Genomic DNA, 25,331 nt, shown 5'->3' with positions numbered 1-25,331 from the left:
ACAATTCTATGACTCCCTGAAAAGGCCATCTAAGCATCCATGATGAATTGCTGTTCTATTATAAAGTCATCTCTCCCTTTCAAAAGGGCAACTTTTGGTCTGAAAACTCAGAATTCCACCTATATAATGTTCAGTAAGCAGAGCACTGGACCTGGAGTCTACAAGACTCACGTTTAAATCCTGCCTCAGACGTTTACTAGCTGTGTGACCCTGTGTAACCTCTGTTTGTCTCAGTTTCCTCATCTGTAAGATGGGGTTAATAAATAACACCTATCTCCTGGGATAAGAATCAAATGATATACTATTTGTAAATTGTTTTGCAAACCTTAAAGCAAGATATAAATGTCAGCTGCTATTGTTGTTGGTTTTTTTTGCCTTTTGGAGGGCAATTGGGGTTAAGTAACTTGCCCAAGGTTACATGGCTAGTTTTTTTTATGTGTGGGTGTTAAGTGTCTGAGGCCAGAACCAAACTCGGGTCCTCCTGACTCCAGGGCCAGCACTTTACTCACTGCGCCACCTAGCCACCCATCAGCTATTATTATTAATAGTTATCATGGCTGCTATTTCATCCCAGTGTCATAGGTCCTTCGTGCAAAACAGAACCCTCCATATGTCACAAACTTGTACTGTAAGTTTGTTACTGGGGGCATATACACGGCATCCAAATGTACCAATGTAATATGACTTGAAAATAAGAGATGCCCCTGCCATCATGACTTGCCACCCAAAAAGTGTGTGGACCCAAATACTCATGTTCAAAAACCAACTGGTCACCCCAAATTTTAGCAACAAATAATAGGGCAGCTGGAATGAAGATTCCAGAATGAACCATTTAGATGCTTAGGATCTATGGGTCCAGTAAGGATGGTTTGGAGGCCAAGTGGCCACTATCATAAGGCAGAACAATTCCTATGGGGCAGGCTAGGTAAAGCCCCAAGCCTCCAGGATATTAAGCAGAGTCTCCAGGAGATGGTGGTTGATTTCTGCTGCTCCATTAATTCCACTCTAAAACTGCAAGTTACTTCTACCAGTCACTGAGAACATGCTCAACTACCCTCAGGAAGAAATCTAATCAGGTTTCTCTGGGTCCAGGGAGAACATAATCATCACAGAATTAGAAAAAGGACTTCCCCACTACTGTAATACACATACAGAGGGATGTGGGAGAGATGAAATTATCCTATGTCTGGAAGATTTGCTCAATTCTTAGTTATTTCGGCTCCTTTCCCCACAATACGATAAATCCCAGTGATATCTAGGCAATTAAGCTAAGAGTGGATATTCAACAGAGAAAGGCACAAAATGAAGAGGATGAGGATGACCTAGATTGAGGGAGGAAGATATGAGAAAACTAAGAGGGGACATTTGTTATAAAGTCGGGAAAAATTCCTCTTCCCCCCTAAAATCATGTTTCTCACCCAACAACGACCAACCCAAGACATTTCATACTTGCCATTGTTATGCCCAAGAGTGTAGGGCTGACTAGAAACACTGGAGCTCGATAAATGCTCTGACTTCTTTCCCAGAAAGAGTAGAAAAGGTCTGCCCAGCAGACTATCCATAGCGAAAAGCCCAAGGCCTGGAAAAGAAACACACATTTTATACTATCGTTGCTTTCCATCTGCATTCATCATAGGGTAGTGGGGATGGAGACGGTAATCTGGGTCCAGTCGATCCACAACTGATTATTATCCACATTAACTAAGGATAACAGAGAAGGGGAGAAGGAATGGGCAGATATGTAAGATATATAAGCTCAATTTTCTCCTTCTGTAGCAGATTTACCTTGCATTCCCAAGACAGTAGGAAAGAACTGACCCTAAATTTAAGAGGGTGTGACCAGGAGAACCTGGTCACTTAAGGTTAAAAAATGAGAACTTTGTTTTACTTTGGAGGACAATATCTTAAAGAAGTGAAGACATCCCTACTAATATGTTAAGGTAACTGATGACATTTCCTTGATGACTGACAGCATCTTTCTGTTGGGTTACAGGGAATACTCTTTAGCTGGTGTATTTGTACACTTCACTGATAACCATCTGACTAAGTCACTGCTACTGCAGATCTAAGGCCTAGGACTAGGGTCTAGTAAAGGGATCTGCCAGGTCTGCCATGAGAGCAGAGATAACCAGAGTGGAACAGAGTTAAAACAAGGCAAGCCCATACAAAAAATGCAGCCTTGGGGCCACAAACAATCCATAATCAAACAAGAAAAGGTTGGACTATTTTCCAGTCAAGCAAACGCACTGTTCCCCAAAAGTGGTCATCAGAGGGCAGAGTTTCCCCTACAGCAGCCTAAAATATATGTCAAGAATAAATTACAATTGAAAAAATAAGTCCAAAAACATGTATTTTGGGGATGGCTAGGTGGCACAGTGAATAGAGCACCAGCCCTGGAGTCAGGAGGACCTGAGTTCAAATGAGGCCTCAGACACTTGACACACTTACTAGCTATATGACCTCGGGCAAGTCACTTAACCCCAATTGCCCAGCCTTCCCCTCTGGAAAAAAAAAAAAAAGCAAAAACACGTATTTTTAAAACACACTTCTTCTGCAAGAAAGGGGGAGGGAGAAGCTTTCCAAAACTCATTGTTACCGGATCATCTTTCACAAACTTTAAAAGACAAATAAATGGACCATTTCCCATTACCCCAATCATGCACTCCTTCTGTTTGGCCTCCTTCCCCTCCCCCACCAAAAGATGACCCCTTCTAGGGTGTAGGGCTAGAGGGTGGGAATCAGGAAAGGGCTGACCAAGTGCTTCAAATCAAGGAGATGTCTAAATAGTCATCTGTGACCTCTACAACCTGTCTACCATCCACTGACATTCAAAGTACCTGGTTTGGCACAATTCCTAGGGTGAATGCAAGTGCCCAAATCATCGTTTCACTCCTCAGTTAACTCGGATAATAGATTAAAAAGGAGTAGGTATCCTTCCTGCTCATTTTCAGCACAAGGGATATTACGAAACTTTGTTTCACTTTAACTTCTTGTTGAAAACCTTTTAAAGTTCACTGTCCCTTGTTACTGAGTACCAACCAGTGAACAGAACTGTGTTATCTTTAATGACCCAGACTCTAAGGGACTTTAGCAGCCTCAGTCTTAGGGGAAGGAACAGAGACATAGAAGACACAGGAAATTAAAATGAAGGCATACTGACTTCAGGACATAACCGCTATCCATACGATAATTTCATGTATTGCTTTTTCTTAAATAATTCTTCGATGAAGTTTTTTTATCACTGGCATCTCTCTTTTTAAAGCCATGTGCCAAAAAAAAAATTCCATCTACCATCTGAATACTATGTAATCATTATAAGGACTAAGGTTGGCCCCAAAGAAAAAAGCAGAAATGCACTCCCCTCCTTTTCTTGGAGAGGTGGTGGGCTATTCATGGAGTATTGCATAAGACATCTCACTTTATCTTAGTTTATCTGGTTTCCTTCAAGCCCAAAATTCAATCCCACTTTTTGAAGGATGCCTTTGCCAGTTCCATAGCTACTAATGCCTCTCTTTTTAGATAACATTGATCTACTTTGTATATACCTTATATATACCCAGTTATTTATATGTCATCTCCTGCATTAGAATAAATGCTTCTTGAAGGCAGGGACTGCTTTTTGGCCTTCTTTGTATTTCCAGTTTTTAGCACATTCACTTAATAAGTGCTTGATGACTGATGAAACTATTAGAGGAAATGATGAGTTGGTTGGTTTTGTGTAACTTTTGTCTTTTGCTAAAGGGGAAGGCTATCCAGGATTGGTGGAGGGAGATATATTCAGAAATGACTGCACTACCAAAACAAAACGCAGCAATAAACTATTTTTTAAAAAATTCTAGCTATCTTAGGATTCTGATTAGCTGAGTTTCAATTAACTAAAGTTTTATTGCCCATGGAATGGAAAGAGTCAAGGGTATGCTACTGACCTCAACCTGTCTGTTCCTTCACCCCACTTCCAACCCCCATAAAACACACACACACACACACACACACACACACACACACACACATCATGGTCACTTACAGTTTTGGCTTTGTTGAGATGTGTCATTTGAATATAGCCCCTGTCGTGCCGACAGAGATAGAGGAAGTAGAGTGGGAAGCAAGCCCAGAGGTAACAACAAGGCACCCATACCAGTACTGTGTTCTGAAAGCACTTGGTGAAGTCTGGATTATTAGTATACCAGGTAGTGTTCCAATCCTAGGGACAAACAAAAAAAAAATGGAGTTTAGTCAATGAAATCAAACAGCACACCAAGACCCATGCATGAAGCTTCAAGTGCCCCCCTCTAAGGACCTGACCCAGATAGCACAGCCATACTTAGCAATTCTAACAGCTAGGGCAAAAGAGTCACAAAGCAGGTCTGGGGAAAAGTGGCCCAAGCTATCATAGCAGCAGTTTTTCCAAGATGAATTTTCTCTCTCTCTTTTTTGGAGGGGAGGGGAAAAGAAGAGGGAAGATGGAAGGTAATGTGAGGGAAAGACCTCGTGGCCTTAGAAATACAAAGCATTATTGGTGAAGAGACCCCAGGTCACTGTCGATGGAGACAGCAACCTCAGCACCACACATCCCACACATAAATAAAGGCAGATTCAGGAAGTGAGAAGCTGGCTAGGAACACAGTATCTGAATGGGATTGGGATTTCTGGACCTTTGGCTAAAAACAGAGGAAGAAACTTTCCTGGTCAGGGATGGCAGCCACCCAACAAGGGAAGGTAAGATTTGATTTGGAGCTAGCTAAAATTAATCTAGTACTTATTATATGCCAGGCACTGTGCCAAGCGCTGTACCATTAACTATCTCATTTGATCGTTACAACAACCCTTTGAAGTAGGCGCTACACAGAAGAGGAAACAGAGGTTAAATGACTTGCCCAGAGTCACACAGCTAGGAAGTATCTGAGGTTGGATCTGAACTAAGGTCTTCCTGACTCCAGACCCCACACTATCCACTATACCACCTACCTAGAGTTTTGTGACTCTAATCAAAGGGGCTTTAAACTAAAAAGGAAAGAGAAAACTGCCTTGTCTAACTAGCAAACTAGATACTGTCACTATACGTAGGGGCAAGAAGAGCAGATTTCCTTAGTAAGTCAACAGTTGGTCCGTAAGGATCATAGTAGTAGAAGTTGGAGTTGTAAGAGGCGGATCTTAGAGTCCATCGACTCCGAGCCCCTCCATTTACTAAGGACCACAGCAGCCATGTGGTTTACCAAAGGTCACCCAACGGAAGAATGCACAGAAGGAAGCAGGATGACAGATGCTGCACAAATGAAGACACTTTGCTTACAGACCCCGACTGTTACCTGGTCAGAATAACTCAAATGTGTTAAGCAGAAATGATTCTTGAGAGACAAGGAACCACCAGAACATAAAATGCTATTTCTCCAGTACTGCTTATTTACACACCCACACTCATGCATTTATGTGGTGCCTTACAGCATCATGAACAGGGAGCTCTTTTTCAAGTAACACTAATATTTTTAAAAGCTAATGCAAAGACTCAACCAAGAAGTTTCAAACCACAAATATGTGTGTGTGTGTGTGTGTGTGTGTGTGTATTGACCTTAAAGTATATATATACTTTAAGGTCAATTTTCTTCCCCCGTGACCATGAACTTTCAAAGTTTTAAGACAACCCTGTAAATAGCTATTCATTAAGATGAGATAGTAGGTATGCCCACATTCTGTGAAACTCTTTAGGTGTCCATGGGGGGCCTGCCACCTTTGAGGTCCTCTGGCTAGAGTTGCTTCTAAACTGTCACTAGAAGGAACTCTCTTTCCCAAGAATTCTCTTACGGGGGTAGCTAGGTGGCACAGTGAATAGAGCACTGGCCCTGGAGTCAGGAGGACCTGAGTTCAAATCTGGCCTCAGACACTTGATCACACTTACTAGCTGTGTAACCTTGGGCAAGCCACTTAACCCCAATTGCCCTGTTTTCCCCCCTCCATAAAGGGGGGGGGGAAAGAATTCTCTCTTAAAATAGGAAAATGACATTGGCAAGGGAAGAATAAGGGAATAAGCATTAACATAGCATCTACTATATGGCAGGCACAGTGCCAAGTGTTTTACAAATTTTATCTCATTTGATCTTTACAACAACCCTGTTAAGGTAGACATCTTAATGCGTCTAAAGCTGAACTCATTACCTTCCCCCCCCCAAATCCTCCTCTCTTTCTGAACTCCCTTATTACTGTTGGAGGGGCACCACCATCTTCCCAGTCAGTCAGCTTGGGAACTTGTGTGAAGCTCAAATTCTCAATCTCTCCCCCACCCCATGGCCAATTTGTTGCCAAGTCCCATCCATTCTCCCTTCATAATCTCTCATATATGCCCCCTTTCTTCTGACACTGCTACCACAGTAGTGCAAACCTTCATTATTTCACATGTGGACTACTACTGAAACAGCCTGATGGTGGGTTTGCCTGTCTTAAGTCTCTCCACACTGCAGCTTAAGTCTCTCCACACTACGGCTCTCTCTCTCTCTCTCTCTCTCTCTCTCCCCCCTCCATGACCACAATAAAATATAAAAATATAAAAGCATCTTGTTTGGTGTTCAAAACCCAGCCTTCTCCCAACATTTCCAGTCTTCTTATACCTTACTCCCTCCTCCCCATCCCTACACAACAGTACTCTACCAACCAATAATACTGGTCTTCTTGCTGTTATTTGCACAGGATACTCCATTTCCCAACTGGGATTTTCACTTTTTCTCATGCCCATAATCCTCTCCCTTCTTATCTCTGGCTCTTGGCTTCCTTCAAGTCCCAGCTAAAATCCGACCACCTATAAGAAACCTTTCTCATTCCCCCTTAATTCCAGTGCCTTCCCTCTGTGGATTATTTCCAATTTATCCTATGTGCAGCGACACAGAAGTCTGTAGGTTGTCTCCGCCCATTAGACTGGGGGAACCTTGAGAGCAGGCACTCTTTGTCTTTCTTTATATTCCCCAAGTGTCCCCAGGGACAGTGCCTGGCATAAAGTGGGTCCTTAATAAATGCTTGCTGGCTGACTAATAAGGCTTTCATGTAAAGCTAAAATTATAAAGAGGGTGAAATTTGTCTTTCATATTCTTGTCCTTCCTCTTCTTCTTGCCAATTCACCTCACCTCAAAGCATTGCTATCAGGCTATCCCGAATATGGCTCAGCTTCCCGAGTTCCCCTTGGGGCTCTCTCAACTCTAGGGTAGAACATAAACTCCTTTTTGGCTTCTGAAGGCTTTCACAATCTGGCTCCAGCCTCCCTTTCCAGGCTTACTCTATGGAACTCTGCTCTGTGCATTCTAGTTCCAGTCAAATGACTGTTCCACCCCAAGACATTCCAGTTCAGGTTACAGCACCTCCCATGTCTGTGCCTTTGCACAGGCTATCAGGACTGGAATGCACTCCTTCCTCCCCTCCACTTAACAGAATTCTTAGGTTAATTCAAACTTTCAGAGTTCCTACAGATATGTCAATCTGTTCTCCCCCCACCATTACTCTATATATTTTGTACTGAATTTTCTAAGTAAGACATTTTTCATTGGAAAGTAAGCTCCTTGAGGACAGGGGCTGTTTTGTTTCTACCTTTGTATCCCCACTGCTTAACCTAGGATCTGGCATGTGGCAAGCAATTAATAAAGACTTGATGAAATGAATTGAGCCCTCCTTCTAGAACCTCATGCTCTAGACCTTACCTGCCTCTCCTCCTCTACCTGGAAGATAAAATTCCTTGTTCTGAGTCTCATTTTCTAGGCCCTGCATGGCTCCCAGGCAAAATGATGAATATATTCTTCCCAATGTAAAGATTTTTGTTGTTCAGCTATTTCAATTGTATCCAATTTTTCATGACCCTATTTGGGGTTTTCTTGGAAAAGATACTGACTGGAATGGCTTGCCATTTCTTTTCTCCAACTCATTTTGCAGATGAAGAAACTGAAGCAAACAGGGTTAAGTGACTTGCCTGGGGTCACACAGCTAGGAAGTGTCTAAAGTTAAATTTGAACTCAGATCTCCCTGACTCCAGGCCTGGTGCTCTAATTGTAGTGATCTAAGGCCTAGTTGTCCTAATGTAAAAATGGTTTAATGCAATTCCATCGAGGTTAACATGTTTGTTGCCCTTTCACAGGGATCTTCTGAAATCCCTACCTTAATGGGAAAAGCAAAAGTTCTATTTTCTCAACAAAACAAAAAAAAAGTGAAAAGAAAAAGTATGACTGAGAAGAACATTACCAGACCTCAAGTTCTATTAATTATGATCAGCAAAATTATTTGGTACTGGTTAAAAAAAAAAAAGGGCTAGAGCTAGGTGCACTAGATAGAGTGCCGGGCCTGGAGTCAGGAAGACTTATCTTTCTGAGTTCAAATTTGGTCTCAGACACTTACTGTGTGACCCTGGGCAAGTCACTTAATCCCGTTCACCTCAATTCCTCATCTGCAAAATGGTCTAGAGAAGGAAATGGCAAACGAGTCCAGTACCCCTGCCAAAAACAAAACGCAAATGGCGTCATGAAAAGAGTTGGACATAATTGAAAGAACTCAACAACAACAAAATACAAAATTTACTAAACAGAACAAGACTACAGTAACATGAAACAGACATCATTAAAAGCAGCAGAAGGATTGATAAGCCTTAAAACATGAATTATGGGGGACTCCTTTTTTGATTAGAATTTCTGGGAAAACTGGAAAGAAATCTGGAAAAAAATTAGGTTTAGATTAGACATTTTATACCACATGCCACAATAAACTTGTAATGGATAAGCAACATGAATATAAAATCAGAAGTGACTAAGATAAGTTATCTTTCACAACTGTTGCTAGAAGAATTCTTTACTAAATAAGAGAAAAAGAAAAGATTATGGAAGATAAAATAATTTTGCCAAAATTCATAGGCTATGGCATGAATAAAATCAATGCAGACAAAGTAAGAAGAGAAAATGTAGAAAGGGAGAAAAAATTGCGTCTAATATCACTGATAAAAGTGTAATATCCAAGATATATAGGGAATTGACATGTATATAATGCCAATAGTCATCACCCAAGATATAAGTAATTAAAGGATATAAACCCAAAAAAAGTTCCCATAAGAATTACAAGAAATAAATGACTCCATGAAAACATATTCAAAACTTCTAGGAATAAGAGAAATACAAATGAAAACAACTCCGAGATTTCAACAAATCTCAGCCCCACCCTACCTCTTGCAAACTGGCAAAGAGGACAAAGAATGCAGTGAATGTTGGAGGGGTCCAAGGAAGACAAACACACTAATACATTACTGGTAGAGCTATGAAGTGACCCAACCACACCAGGTATCATTTTGAAATTATGGAAGAAAAATGCTGCAAATGTCTATAGGATACTTTAACCCAGAAATCCCACACTATTAGTAACATATGCCAAGGAAATCAAAGGAAGAAGGCTCAATGCGCCTGAATATCCATAACAAAGAAGTAGCCAAGAACTGGAAATAAAGCGAACGTCCAATACTTGGGAACAAGTTTTGTTTTTTGGGGGGTGGGGGTTATTAACTATGATGTACTGTAATTACGGTTCATTAAGAAATGATGAACAACAAAATCAGAGAAAAATGTGAGGTGTATGAATTGATGAAAATCAAAATGAGCCAGCAAAGAAAACAATATACACAACAATTAACAACAATGTAAATGAAGATACCACTAAGAGGAAACTGGGTTCTGAGTAACTAAATGACCAGTGAGGGTCCTCATGAGCAGATGACAAAATCTCTTCATAGCAGAGAGGCTGGGCACTGGGAAGGGGGAAGCATTAATACAGCACCTACTATGCACTAGGCATTGTGCTAAGCACTTCACAAATATCTCATTTAATCCTCACAACAAACTTGCACCACAGGGACTGTTATTATCTCCATTGTACAGTGTGCCCAGGGTCACACAGCTAGTGTCTGAGGCCAAAATTAAGGAGAGAAGGTTGAAAAAGGTAAATGTATAAACAAAAGGTATCGATTAAATATTTTTTTAAATAAATAAATGTCATAACTCAGCAAGGAAAATCTATCGCAGGCAAGCAGGGGAGAATTACAATCCAGCGTGCTGGCCTCTTTTGTTTTAATTTGCTTTTCAGTTGCGTGCACCACAGAACACAGCACTTTATCTTCCTCTCCTTAGCTCTGTACTGGCCCTTCCCCCATGGTAGTCCCTCCTTTCCCTCAGCTCAACCTTCTTTCTATGAAGACCTGTATATCAACACCTCAGCGGCTTCCCTCCCTAAACCTCCTAGTAATTAAATCATTGCATACATACTTGTACAGATACAGCTGTCCTCCTTTTTGACAAGTAAACTCCTGGAAGGCAGTTACTTCCCCCAAGATCTTTGCACAGGAGCTTTCATGTTCTCAGTATTCCCTGGCCCTCTCCGGTCGGTCAGAGAGGATGGAAGTTACGACATGTTCCATTTAAGGAGGGTGCTCAGGGGTGGTCATTCCATTGTTTTTCACCTGCTACAGGACTTCATCATGCACTGGGGGCTGGGTACCATTCCTTCTTCTTCCTCTTTTTAAAGTGTGGTCTAATTTCAAGGGACTTATCTTTTGCCTATTTTTGTGTCCCCAGAGTTTGGCACAATGCCTGGCACAGTAGGCAATTTATAAATGTTTAGTGACTGGCATAAATGCTTGCTGTTAAATTGATTTATACCCCCTCATGTAACAATAAAGAGACAACCATGCTCCTTAGCCAAAAGTCGACCCTCCACTGGGGCCATTAACCTAGACTGATCTAAAAAAAATTCCACTAGATAGGCTCATGAGGTATGAAAAGGGAATTGATAGATGAGTCTCTGAATCTATCATTGTGACTTCGTCTAACTTCTATTAAGGCCAAAAGCATGTACTACTATGGTTAAAATCCAAACAAAACACAGCCTTTGGGCAACACAGACAAAAATTCCCTCCACCCTGAATGATCCCGATAGGGATGACATTCATATTACTCATGCTATGAGACACACCTACAGTTTCCTACATTAGGAAATCCTAAGACCTGCAGTGTTTTTCTCCCCAGTCACTCCGGTATACCTCCAAAGTAAAAGGGAATACTCTGGTCTCTGGTATGAAGGATAATCTGCTTACATTATGGGAACCTCAATTCAGGACAATTCAAATATTTACTGAACACCTACTATACACAGATGTCCTGAAGGTGACAGTGACAGAAAGGACATTCTGAGAGCACTATAGAAGAGAAAACAAAACCAGAAAACATGATGACAAATGGGGTCAGTACAAAGGAAGGAAGAAGGGTGGAGACTGAAAAAAGGGGAAGCACCAATTCTGGGCTTGAACTTTTATTGCTGCCAAAAGGAATTGGCTGGGGGCCAGGGTTCCTTCATTGCACCCTCAGCTCTCAATATGGGTTAAAGATTTCCTGCAAGTGTCTGGTAGCAAAAAGCACCCCTATTTTCATTGTGCTTTGGGAACTGACCTGTAAAGATTTAAGATGAGAGGGGTACTTGGTACAAAGAACAGGCTATAAGTAGATAAGAATCTTCAAGCATAGCAAGGCCTTTAAGGCAGAAATGACGATGTTCCTTTCTTAAGGTGAGGATGAAATACAGCAAAACCTAACCAAATATGGATTTTTTTAATGAAAAGTTTGAATTATTACAGACTAGCTTGGGAGGTAAGACCAATACACATAAAACAAAGGTCAACAATACAATGTCGTGTAACTAAATATTATGTTGTATGACATGGACTGAACTGGAGGGGGTTTGTTAGTAAGTCATTAAATTTTATTGAATTACACAAAGTTTCTGTTGCTTCAATGGTGTCCTATTACCTGATACCTTAACCAATGCTGCATGTTTCAGATTGCTCCCTCTCCTCCCTCCCCAATCCAGTCTCTCCTCTCATCCCATCTATCCTAAACACTACTGCCAGGCCAAGATGAATGCTTTGTCACTCCCCTGCTCAGGAATCTACAAAGGCTCTCTGTTTTGTACTACGACAGCAATCCCTTCCACATCCCACGACTTTCCTCAGAGTTGTGAGTCAGCGCAAGAAATTAAATGGGAATTTTGTGCGAGTTTTGCAGAAGCTACAGGCGACACGTGAAGGCCAGCAGATGACAGAGAAAAGTTTAAAAACTCAAATGCATAAAATATATGTATAATATCAACATATTTTATCTTTTTAATACCATAATAATTCAGACGACTTCTGTGGTAGAAAGGGAGGGCCAAAAACTTTTACCTGGATTTTCCAGGTTGTGGGGGGCACCACACCCCTAACTCCCGCAATGTGAAAGGGATAACTATATACCTATTAATCGTGTGACTTCCCTGGCTATCACTCCCTATACTTGTGATCCATTCCCCATTAGAAGAATCTCCATAATCAGGACTTAGCTGCCTAACATCACTGTCCTTATTTACTGCTGGTCAATTCACCCCCCAGTTTAGTCAGGATGATCTCCTAACTGTATCTCTCCCACACTCCCTACCCATAAACAGCACAGTTACTCCCATGATCAGATTCCCTCATGTGTTCAAATCCTATCCATCTTTAGGCTCCAGTTCCATCTTCTCAGAGAGCCTTTTAGGCCTCACCTTTCATGTCTCAGGGTTCTCTCTCTCCTGAAAAATTGGATTTTGCGATGTCTTTTATCACTCCTTTTTACCAGAAGATGCATTGCTCTCATTTCCCCAACTAAGTTCTATGATCAATTCTCAAGGGCCAACTTCTATAGAAAGTCTTTTGTGACCTCCCCCAACTATCTTCCCTTCATTTTTTACAAACCCTATATGTTTAAGTAAATACATATGTGTGTATACATCACACACACACAATCTTCTCAGATAGAATGTAGGACCTAAGACATAGGGGGACTATTGTCCCTAACTTTTGTCTCTGTAGTCCCAGCACCTAAAATTGTGCCTAGCACAGAGTAAACGTGGAATTCCCCCTTGCCTAGAACGCATTCCAGCCTTACCTCCCCTTCTTGAACACATCTTCTGCATGAAGCCTGTCCTGACCCCCACTGTTAGTGTTCCCCCTCCCAGACAACCATGGGTTTAGCACCTTTGTATACATATCTTACTTACTTGCTTTGTGCCTGTGCTGTCTAAATATATTTTAGATAGGTTCTTACTGTCTCTTACTAATCTCCCATTTAGAATAAGCTCCTTAGGAATAGGGAGACAAGCTTCATTCATTCTTGTTTTCTCCAGTACTTAGCAAACAGTAGCTTTTTGACTAATATTAATTTTGTTAAGTTTTTTTCCCTTCTTTTTTTCTTCTTTATCATAAGGAATGGCTTTCAGGGAGTTGGAGGAAATTATATAATGGAAAATGGAGATGATATAAAAACAAATGATACCAATAAAAATTTATTTTTAAAAAAAGTAGCAAATACTTGTTTGAATAAACCAACTGGGAGTCTACAGAGTGGTGGCTTGTGGTCCTCAGGCAAGTAGGAAGTACTTTTAGAAATTTGTTTACTGATGCAAATCGAATTAAGCAGATCCAGGAAAACAACATACACCGTAACTCAGAAAATGTAAAAAACTACAACAGTACAACCAAAACTGAAAGAAAGAAGGGATATGTGAAAACACATCTTTGAAGAAATGGGCTACTATGGGTGCACATAAGTCAGACTTCCAATTATGGTTAATTTTACTCAACTGTTTTTCCTTTTTTATTTTTTGTTACAAAAGCTTTTCAAGGAGGAGAGGAATAGGAACAGAGATAGACATTAGACCTCTGGATTCACTGGCAATAGGGAACTCCTGGGTCCAGAAACTATTCCAATGCATGTGGGCACTTCTGCAACCAATAGTCTTAAATAGTACCTGGGACAACCAGAAGTTTAAAAGTTCAGTCATGCTGCTAAGCATACACCAAAAGCAAAACCTGATCTCAATTCTTCCTGGTTTTGGGTCCCTCTATCTACCTAAGATATCAATAAAAACATTTTTTTTAAGAGTATTTTCCTGGGGCAGCTAAGTGGTGCAGTGAACAGGGCGCTGGCCCTGGAGTCAGGAGGACCTGAGTTCAAATGCAACCTCAGACACTTAACATTTATTAGCTGTGTGACCTTGGGCAAGTTACTTAACCCCCAATTGCCCTGCCTTCCCCCTCCAAAAAAGACCAAAAAAAAAAGCATTTTCTTGAGTATTCTCTCCCAAGTTTGTTTTTACACTATATTTGTATTTACACTATATATCTGCTTACTAAGAACTTTTGAAATTGTAACTCACCCTCTAAAATTCTTCATTTAATTCTAATAATTCACTTATTTAATTCTAATAATTTAATTCTAAGAAATTAACAAAGTTTTGGTATAAATTAAAATTAATATGTAGGAAAAATCTCTGACTAGAAATACATACATGCATCCACACACACACACATATTCATCACACAAAATGAACAGAATAGCCATGATAGGTCTAATCATCACCACATTCTTAGAGTCTGAGATCTTTGGCAAATCCATACATAGAAGAGTATTATAACTAGAGGTAAATCTTATTCGTTGCCTCTTCCAGAGCCCATTTTCCCAGATAAGAAAACAGGACCAGGGAGAAGGGATTTTTTTCTGTCTCTATGTTCTTTCCTACAAGAAGAAAAAAAAATTACAATTCTTTCAGTCTTTCTTTGGATCTCCTGCACTAAGCACAATGCCTAGCCCTGAGCAGGTATTTAAAATATTTTTTTAATTAAAAAAAAAGTTGTAAAAACTATGCAGGGCTCAAAATACAGTGGATTCCAGGAATATTTGATACAGTGCTCTGCATAGCTCATGGATACAGTGCTCCATACAATCCTGAGTTGTTGTTAAGTTTTTATTCAATGCCTCCAAATCACCTGGAAGGGTAGTACAACCTGTGACCTGAGAGTGGGGCTCCATTCAAGGTCCCTCCCGAGGCAGTATAAGATCTGAGGAAGTATTTCTTAAGTGGAAGACAGATAACCTGAAGATAAAAAAAGCTGGCTTGCTCCCCAAGGGACCTGAGGAAACAGGCCACCAAAGCACACCACCACATCGGAAGTTTTCTGTATTTGTTGTTTTTTATAACCCTCTAACCCACAGCTGGAGCTAAGGAACTCTTTTCAATCCCCAAGGGGCCCTCCATGTCCACCCTGAAGAACTACACAGGAAATTAATGCTATCAGGGAAGAAGCAGAGAAGAAAACAAAAAATGTAGCACCTATTCTGAACCTCTTTGAATGGCCTTAGGAGGGTCAGGGATTCTAGAAAACATTACTGAACAGTTCTTAATCTCCTACTGTGTACAGGGCATACAAAGAGAGTGTTCCTGACCTCTGAAGAGTTAATAGTATTTAAGCTGCCATTGCTGCCTTCCCCTTCTACCCTCATGACTGAGTTTTCTGGGAGGCAGTCAGTGACAAAGTTCCATAGGAAAAGCTTCACTGAAATATGGAGTTAAGGAATACAGAATCACTCACATTGGGTCTCCTTTTCCAGTTTCACATCTACTATGTGTCCTGAAGAAAAATCACTGATTAAAAAAAAAAAAACTAATTCATGTTAGGAGGAAAAAAACCATAGATAAGACTTCCCACCCTATAGACCACTGTCAAGTCACCAGGCATTTATTAAGCACTTACTGTGTGCCAGGTATTGTTCTGAGAGGTGGTGATAAAATGAAAGGCAGAAATAGTCTCTATTCTCAAAGAGCTTACAGTCTACTACTATAGACAAACAAGATTTATACAGGATAAACTGGAGATAATCTCAGAAGGAAGGCAATAGCATTAAGTTCCTTCTCTATTAAAAGAAATGTTTTTTAAAAAGAAAGAAATACATAAGCTGTCCCAAAAGTTTCAACAGCTTTAAGTTTTAATAAAGATTCAGAATGATAACTAGCTTTAACATATTCTAATCACAACATTTCAACAAAATCAATAATTTAAAAAATACAAAAGTCACCAAATCCCATTGATATGCCCATCCAGAGAGTCTGATGTGGTTTCTATATAAGGCTTTCATTTAGTCTGATTGCATGTTTATAAAAGTGAGAAATAGCTATTATGTCTATTTTCCAATAGGAAAGCAAAAACTTAGAAAGGGTAGGTGAAGGATGAATATTACTTCCTTTCAGATGCTTTGTTGTCATTTAGTGATTTTTGATTCTTCATGACTCCTTTTGGGGTTTCCTCCCCAAAGATAATGAAGTGGTTGGCCATTTCCTTCTCCAGCTCATTTTACAGATGTGGAAACTGAGACAAACAGGATTAAATGATCGGTTCAAGGTCACACAGCGAGGAAGTATCTACGGTCACATTTGAACTCAGGTCTTCCTGACTCCATCCCAGCACTCTATCCACTGTACCACCTAGCTGCCCATTGAGATGCTTAGTATGTTTAATGAATTTGGAGTCAGAAGACCTAGGTTCAAATTCTTGGCTCTGTCACCTCACTTTATCTCTAAAATGAGGTCAGACTAGATGACCTTGAAGATTCCTTCTTGCTCTAAATCTATAATCTTTACAATCTTTATTTCTACTCTTCTCCCTTCCTTTCCTCCACCAGTCCTCATCCAAATGTACTTCCAGCCTTGACTCAAAAACTCATCTAGAGGGGCGGCTAGGTGGTGCAGTGAATAGAGCACGGCCCTGCAGTCAGGAGAACCTGAGTTCAAATCTGGCCTCAGACACCTGACACACTTACTAGCCGTGTGACTTTGGGCAAGTCACTTAACCCCAATTGCCCTCCAAAAACAAAACAAAACAAAAACCTCATCTAGAAAAGGTCCACCCACTCCAGCTAGACTGGCTTACCTACAAGTACTCGAGAGTCCTCCATGTCCCATCTCAGTGGTCTCCCATCTCCTTCCACTAACTGCTTCTTACTCAAAGTGTTCTCTGGACCTCGTCTATTCAGTTTGTACAATGTCACTGTGTACTTTCTGACTGCCACTAAAATTTATGCCATGTTATTTCCCCTGTGTATTTTTGACCTGACCAATTAGACCATAAACTCCAAGCCTGAGACCAACCTTTTCATTTCTTCTAAATTCCCCCCTGAACATTCTCACAGGTGCTCTGCATATTAATAAAGTACTTATAATTTAATGGCAAAAGAGGAGAATGTTTCAGCAACAACTTGGTTACTCAAACAATTCTAGACCTAGAATGATTACAGAAATTTTATAAATCTCCTGGCTCATTTTATAGAACATGGGACTAGAATCAAGGAAATTAAATAACATGCCCAAGTCACTAGTTGGTTAGTGGTAATGCCGGCATTAGAATCCAGATGTTTTGATACCCAGTGTAGTACAATTTCATGGCATTCAACAACTGGTACTTTGGTGGGTCAACTAATTCAAATTCCCCTTTGAAGTGACTTGTCCAAGGTTGCCAGACTAATAGCAATCAATCAATAAGTATTTATGAAGAGTCTACTATGTGCCAGGCATAATGTTGGGCAATTGGGCATACAAGTACAGAGAAGGGAATAATCCCCACTCACAATGAATTTACTACTTCTAATAAGAAACAAGTTCCTATCAAAAACATACACAGCATAAATATAAAATGAACACTTTATAAATATATACAAACTAGTTAAGTATTAGGCAGTTTGGGAAGGAAGGCACTATCCAGGTAGAAGAGATCCAGAAAGGCTTCATGCAAAAGATGGTGCCTGAACAAAGACAGGGCCTCTACTGGGCAGAGGTAAGGAGGGAAGATATTTCAGGAATGGGGGATGGTCAATGCAAAAGCACCGAAACAGAAGACAAAGTCATGGGTGAGAAGCAAAGAGAACAGTCTGGCTAATGTATAGAGTCTAGAAGGCGGAAAATGTCCAGTGAGGTGTTAAAGATCAGTTAAGAGTCAGGGTCTTATACTCACCCTACAGGAGAATAGGAGGGAAGGGGATGAGAGGGGGGATAATGGATGAGAGGGCCAGCTGGGGGGAAGGGAAGTTGGAAGCACCCACTTTTGAAAAGGGACAGGATGAAGGTAGAGAATAGTACAAGTGGGAGGCGGCATAGGAGGGAGGGAAATATAGTCAGTCTTTTGCAATATATCCACTATGGAAATGTTTTGCATTAGCTACACATGTACAACCTATACTGAATTGCTTATCTTCCCAGTAAGGGTGGGTGACAAGGGAGGAAGAAGGGAATGAATCTGGAATTCAAAGTTTTAAAATCAAATGTTTAAAATATATATATATATATATATATATACTATTATTAATATTATTTTACATGTAACTGGGAAATAAGACATATAGGCACTGGGGCATAGAGACCCACCATGCCCTACTGGAAAGTCAGAGGGGCTATGGGAGAAGATATGGGAGAGAGAAAATTGGAGGAAGGGATATTTTGGGGTGGTGGGGAAGGGAAAAATGGGGAGAAAATTTGTAACTCAAAATCCTGCAGAAATGAATGATGTAAACTAGAAGTTAATAAAGCATTTGATTTTTAAAAAGAGTCGAGGTCTTTAGTGTTTTAAAGCTAAAAAGAAGTTTATATTTTACCCTAGAAACCACTGGAGTCACAAGGTCAGACCCATACTTTAGGAAAACTACTTTGGTTAGCAGTGTGTAGCATAAAGTGGAGTGATGAGGTGATGTAGAGGAGCTGTTGTAAGAATCTAGCTTGGGGCTGGGGAACCTGTGCCCTCTAAATCCTCAAGTGTGGTCATGCCACATGTGGCTGTCTAGGTCCTCAAGCGCAGGCTTTTGACTAAATCCAAAGCCAAAGGGCAGATTTGAGAACCTAAAGGGCCACATGTGGCCTCAAGGCTGCAGGTTCCCCACTTCTGGTCTAGGTGAAGGGCGATGGAGACCTGAAGTAAAGCAATGGCAGAGCAGGGCCTCGCCTTCTTGCCTTTTGGCTCCTATTCCAACTCTCTTTCTACTCACCTGGGCTTCTTCCTTGAGATTTCACACACTTGTGAGCACAGTAATTTGTTGTTATTCAGTCATTTCAGTCATGTCTGACTCTTCAAGACCCTAGTTGGAGTTTTCTTGGCAAAGATACAGGAGTGGTTTGCCATTTCCTTCTCCAAATCATTACACAGATGAGGAAATCGAGGTAAACAGGGTTAAGTGACTTGCCCAGGGTCACAAAGCTAATAATTGTCTGAGGATGGACTTGAACTCAGGAAGATGAGTCTTGCTGATATCCACTGCACCACGTAGCTGCCTCATACAAGTGTTCCTTATATTTATCTACTCTAATTGCATTATAATATTGCATTATGTTAAAGCACTACAATTAATTATTTCCCTACTTGTCACTCATAAAAACTTGTTCCCTTTTTTTTTTTTGCAATTACATATAATGCTGCTGTAAGACATCTTTGAATACCTACCACTTTTTGTTGGTGGTGGTTTTTTCTTGCTAATATTATTTGGCAGTTGATTCAAGCTCCATATCTTTCACACCTGTTCCCATTATTTAAATGAACACTACTTCTGTTCAAATGCTCATCATTCCTTACCTGGACCAACTTGTCTCCCTGCTTCCAGTCTTTTGTCCTCTAAATAGCCATCAAAATAATCTGTCACTACCTTGCTCACCAACATTCTTAGTCTTTCTGTTGACTCTAAGAGAATCAATCAAGCAATCATTTAAAGCAAACCTGGCTGGAATACAAACTCCTCAGCCCGACTTTTAAGATCTCTGGTCTTTTCCTCTCACAATCTTTCTCTTCATTCAGAGCTCAGTTTACATGCTACCTTCCCTAATTCCCCCTATTATTAATACCCTCTTACTCAATGACACTGTTCTGTCTGTGTCTTTTTCTCCAAACGTCCTTGTATTTACCTGTATACATTCTGTATCCCTCTAGTAAGACAAAAATCTTTATGGATAGGGTCCATTTTTCAGTTTTGTCTTTATACCCCTGGTGAAGGCATCTGTACATATTAGACACTGAGCTGAATTGAATTGAGAATCTCTTCTATTTGAAAGCAAGAAGTCAGAAAAAAAAAAAGACAGATACTCGAGCCTTCCCTGATACTTTCTCAATAATCATCAAAAATGCAGCTACTGACCCTTCTAACTCAAGAGTTCCCTCCAGGTCAAGTTGCAGGGCAGAGCACTAACTCCTGAAATATTCTTGTTCCTTCTAGCTGTCTCATAGGCCAGCAGGTTCATTATCCCGAAGGGAATGATAACTGCTGTTTCTTTTTTTAGCAAGAGCAGCTGAAAGGCTAGAAGATTTCTGCCACCAAACTCTCTGGTTCGCTGGGGGTAGGGAGATACCTGACTCTAACAGGGCAGGATGAGCTCTGTGGAGCAAACAGGTCCAAACAACTCTCCCTGCTCCCAGACAGCACTGAACTCCCTTCTCTGGGCAAAAGCTGCAAGTTTCCCACAAGCCGGCTAAATGTTCGACCCCCTTCCTAGATCAAGAGTCCTTAACCTTTATGTGTCATGCCCTACTCCCCTGAGCAATCTGGTGAAATCAGCCGACCCCCTTCTCACAATACTCTTCTTGTGTTGTGTTTTGTTTTTTTTAATAACTGAAGGAAATGCTCAGTTTCTATTAGAAGTTGGTGAAACTAAAGATGCAATTTTTTCTCCATCCAAGTGCACAGACATCCTGGAATCTATCTGCAGACCCCTGGATTCCCACAATAAGAACCACTGATCTAGGGGAGTTTCATACTCTATAATCTAATAAATTCAAAGTATTTATTTAGTACCTTTTTTGAGTCAATAACATGGAAGATTCTTTAAATAAAGAAAATTTTGAACAAGAAAAGTCCTTAGTCCTAATCCTTAAATAAAGATATCCCTCAATTCAGCTGAGGAGATAGAACAACTGCACATTAAAAATGCCTCATTCACACCTACTTCAGCTCTTCACGGATCTTTGACACCATGAAGAGTGGACACTCCCCTCTGTCTACTCAGTAATGGAGGAAAAAAGGACAGGTGAGGGCATTTTAAGCAAGATACCGAGAATGGAGGTGGGAATTTTCATATACTGTTCAACGGACAAAGAGGACTGAACTTGACTACAGAAGAAAGGAGGTTATCAAATAATTGGGTTAGTCAGGCAGGATAAGTCCAAATCACAGAGGGCCCAAGAAGAAGAGTTTATCCTTCACAAAGAAGGAACATGATTCCAATAAAGAGAGGGAAACTTCGGCCCTGATATAGAACTAGTCCAAGATCCTTAAGCTACTTAGTGGCAGAGCTGACTAGAACTTAAAGGTCCTGATACACAGACCAGGCCTCTTTCAGTTGGAATTTTGTCACCAAGATACTATTTACTTTGTTACCTCTTAACTTTGTGCAGTTCAGGTCTACTGAAGCATAGAGGAGTCAGTCAACAAACATCTGTTGGATGCCTACTGTGTGCCAGGCAATTGTGATACTACGTCATAAACGAGTACAGATGCTAGATGTCCTCTGAAGTGTAATTTCATCATTTAATGGGACACTGAATACAGCTTTGCACAATCAGTGGTAGTCAGAAAATTCTGTATAGGAGCCAAATATTAATCAATCAATCAAATCATTAAGCCTCTACCATGCTGGTGCTGGTCAGTGGGCAAACAAATACAAAGAATGGAACAATGGGGGCAGCTGGGTGGTGAATAGACTACTGGCCCTAGAGTCAGGAGGACCCAAGTTCAAATCTGGTCCCAGACACTTAACACTTAACTAGCCAGGTGACCTTGGGCAAGTCACTTAATCCCAACTGCACTGCCTTCCCCCCTCCAAAAAAAAAAAAAAGAATGGAACAATGCCTCCTTCTTATAGTCTAATGGGGAAGCAACAAGTACATATAAAAATACATACAGCATAAATATAAAATTAATAAATACAAACTTATACAAAGTAGCTATTGTTAGGCATAGCTAGCAAATAGCTCAAACTGTCTTGATGTTCCAACAGAATGCTAGGTCCTCGACAGCAGGGACAGTTTCATTTTGGCCTCATTTTCTCTGCCTAGCAGAGTGTTTTGCATATAGTAAGCATTCAATAACTAAGGGGAACAAATATTTACTAAGCACCAAAAAGTATTTACTAACCACTAAGTCAGGTACCATGCTCAAGATTTTACAAATATCTCATTTGATCCTGACAAAAACTCTGGAGGTAGGTATTATTTTCCTCATTTTACAGTTGAGGAAACTGAGGCAGGGAGAGGTTAAGTGGCTTGCCCCATCACCCAGCTAGTAAGGATCTGAGGCTGGATTTGCACTCAGGTCTTCCTGATTCTTGGTCCAGAGCTCTATCCACCACCACTTAGCTGCCTCTAAGTGCTTGTTGAATTGAAATCAAGATCATAATTATAATAATTCCTTACAAATGGTTCTAAGATCACTTTTCATAAAGCATTTTCATCTGTTACCTCATCTGATCCTTAAAAACCTGACAGGGCAGAAATTATTTACCCCCAGGAGAAGCATCTTGGTTCTGTGGAAAGAGGAAATTAAGAACATAGTTAAAAGATGTGCGATCCAAATCCTGGCCATGCCATTTACTGTGTGATCCTGGGCAAACTACTCAACCTAAGACACAATGTCTATTGTGTCTAAGACACAATGACTCTAGCTCAAAAACTCAATTTTAGCATTATTTCTGGAGTATGGGTATATTTGAAATGCAACTGCACGGGTGCTTGTTTTCAGGTGGCAGAGGAAGGTAAATGCACTTCCTAGAATGAGAGCCACATAGTACAGAGGCCAGTGACTTCATAAACAGTTTCTGAGGATGCTGTTTGCTGTTCAGAGCAGAAGTGCGGTTTCCTATTCTAGCTGCACAGGGCTGGGGGGTGGGGAGGCAGGCACTGAATGCCTCTAACTTCTGCTGAGCACAAAACCCACCTGATCTATCCATGCACAGCAAACTTCCTCCTGAACAAAACATGTCTGCTGCTACCTCACTCTTTTTGTGGATCCCATGAAAATTACTCACTCCATGCTTATAAGACAAAAAGGGGGTTAGTGATGAAGCTTTCCTTATAGGGAAATTAAGACACTGAGCAGCTTTGCATCTTATCCAGGGCCATCTGGAAGAGCCAACACGAGAGTACAGTGATCCCAATTTCAAGTTCAAACTTCACAGCATCACAGAGCTAGAGCTGGAAAGGGACCTCAGGGTTCAAACTCCACCCCCCACCCCCACCCCTGCATCTTGTGATTTATCAACACATAGATTCAAAGGACAAAGTGAGAGGTCAGTGCAGTCTGGACTTTGGAACCAGTAAGTGGGAGTGCATGGCTTTTGCCCTCGGGGTGAAAAGCCGCTGAGCTGCCCAGCATAGTCAGCCAGCGCCACGTGGCAGCTTCAGCGCCTGGCCTGCAGAGTGTAAGGGAACCAAGCACCAGTCTGAGGGGTAATCGCTCTTGCTTTAACCTGCTTGGATCTGAATTGAAGTCTAGGGCGGAGGTCCTGGGGTGTGTGTCCAGCTTGCCAGAGCATGTGGAGACCTCAGAGAGGGCACCCATCTAATACCTCGTGCAGCTGAGAAAACCCCAGCATTTGGGATGAAAGCTCCCCTGTCTGGTGGTAGAGTCCTACTGCGGCAAAAAGCCCTAAAGTCCAAAAGTCAAGTAATTGAGTGGCAAAATGAGCAGGCAAAGGAAACAAAGCAAACAGAAGATTCCAACATTACACTCCTATTTTGGGGACAAAAAGGAGCAAAGCATGGAACAGGAGGAAGACAGTGAAGTCAGAGCTCCTGCACCAAAAGCTTCAAAGGAAAATACAAGCTGGTTACTGTAGCAGCAAGCACCCCAACCGTCCTCAGGGTTTGCAGCTACCACAGGTTCTTGGATCTGCTTTGTTAAAGGAAAGCAACTCAAAATGGGTTAACAAGCTTACTTTAATCAGTCAGACATATATCGTTTACCTTGTTCAGGAGAAAAGGTCAGCACCCTGAACCTCAAAGTATACAGGCATAATTATCAAGACAGAAACATCAAGTAGACAGATTTCCAAACTGTCCAACCATTACATCCATACCCAGTCAACATCTGGGTTTCCACATTCTGGGTTTTTCAAAGCCGGGGGACTCTCAACAACGGCTTCCCAGAATTCAGATCAAATCACAGAACACTTCTCAAAGTGAGTCCCCAAAAACAAAGCTACACATCAGGGCTTATATAGCCTTCTCCTGGCTCAGAGAATGTAACAACCTTTTGGACCCACTGGCCAATCAAAAAGTATCTACTGAAAAACAAGTCTCCCACCCCAAGCTTCAGGTGCACATCAGCCTAGGGGCAGGGAAGATCTTTAAAATTTACATTTCCATTACAGTTACAGGCCATACAGGACCTTAAGAAGCAGATAAGAGAAGTGGAGGAAAAATTAGGAAGAGAAATGAGAACAATGAAAGAAAATTATGAAATGAGAGTCAACAGCCTGACTGAGGAAAATAATACCTTAAAAAACAGACTGACTCAAATGGCAAAGGAGGCTCAAAAAGGCAATGAGGAGAAGAATGCCTTAAAAAGCCAAATTTGCCAGATGGAAAAAGAATCTCAAAAGCTCAATGAGAAGAATCATTGCTTCAGAATTAGATTGGAGCAAATGGAAGCTAATGACTTTATGAGAAATCAAGATGCTGTTAAACAGATCCAAACAAATGAAAGAATAGAAGTGAAATATCTCATGGAAAAAACCACTGACCTGGAAAATAGATGCAGGAGAGATCATTTAAAAATTATTGGACTACCTGAAAGCCATGACCAAAGTAAGAACCTAGAAATCATCCTCCAGAAAGTTCTCAAAGAAAACTTCCCTGATGTTTTAGTACCAGAGGGCAAAACAGAGGTTGAAAAAATCCACCATGGATCACCTCCTGAAAAAGATCCCAAAAAGAAAACTCCTAGGAATATTATAGTGAGGTTCTGGAATTCCCAGATTAAGGAGAGAATATTACAAGCAGCCTGGAGGAAACAATTTGAATATTGTGGAAACACAATCAGGATAACCCAGGATCTGGCAGCTTCACACTGAGGGATCCAAGGGCTTGGAATGTGATATTCTGGAGGTCAAAGGAGCTGGGATTAAAACCAAGAGTCACCTACCCAGCAAAACTGAGTATCCTGTTTCAGGGGAAAATATGGTCATTCAGTGGAATAGAGGACTTTCAAGCATTCTTGCTGAAAAAACCAGAGTTGAATAGAAAATTAGACATTCAGACACAAGAAGCAAGAGAAGCATGAGAAGGTAAACAGGGAAAAGAAATCATAAGGAACTTATCAAAGTTGAACTAGTAACATTCCTACATGGAAAAACAATAATTTTAACTGATGAAACTTTTCTCAGTAGTTGAAGGGATTAGAAATATATATATATATATGTGTGTGTGTGTGTGTGTGTGTGTGTGTGTGTGTGTGTGTGTGTGT

General features: G+C 40.8%; 1 protein-coding gene across 1 annotated transcript in view; it reads right to left on the bottom strand.

The window, feature by feature from the left end:
• Positions 1-25,331, bottom strand: part of ABCC1 (ATP binding cassette subfamily C member 1 (ABCC1 blood group)) — a 134,555-nt gene that overhangs the window by 88,825 nt on the left and 20,399 nt on the right. Inside the window, exons 2-3 of the mRNA XM_069086559.1 lie at positions 4,025-4,201; positions 1,454-1,579 (exon numbers count right to left, since the gene is read on the bottom strand). Of these exons, the coding sequence (XP_068942660.1) occupies positions 1,454-1,579; positions 4,025-4,201 (303 nt within the window). The remainder of the gene's footprint in view (positions 1-1,453; positions 1,580-4,024; positions 4,202-25,331) is intronic.

This window comes from Petaurus breviceps, unplaced genomic scaffold, assembly GCF_028583685.1.
Source record: "Petaurus breviceps papuanus isolate PSGF00001 unplaced genomic scaffold, PetGlider_PUasm1.0 118, whole genome shotgun sequence".
NCBI lineage: Eukaryota > Metazoa > Chordata > Mammalia > Diprotodontia > Petauridae > Petaurus > Petaurus breviceps.
Note: the sequence above shows the minus strand (reverse complement) of the source record. Positions and strands in the feature narration are given on the sequence as shown.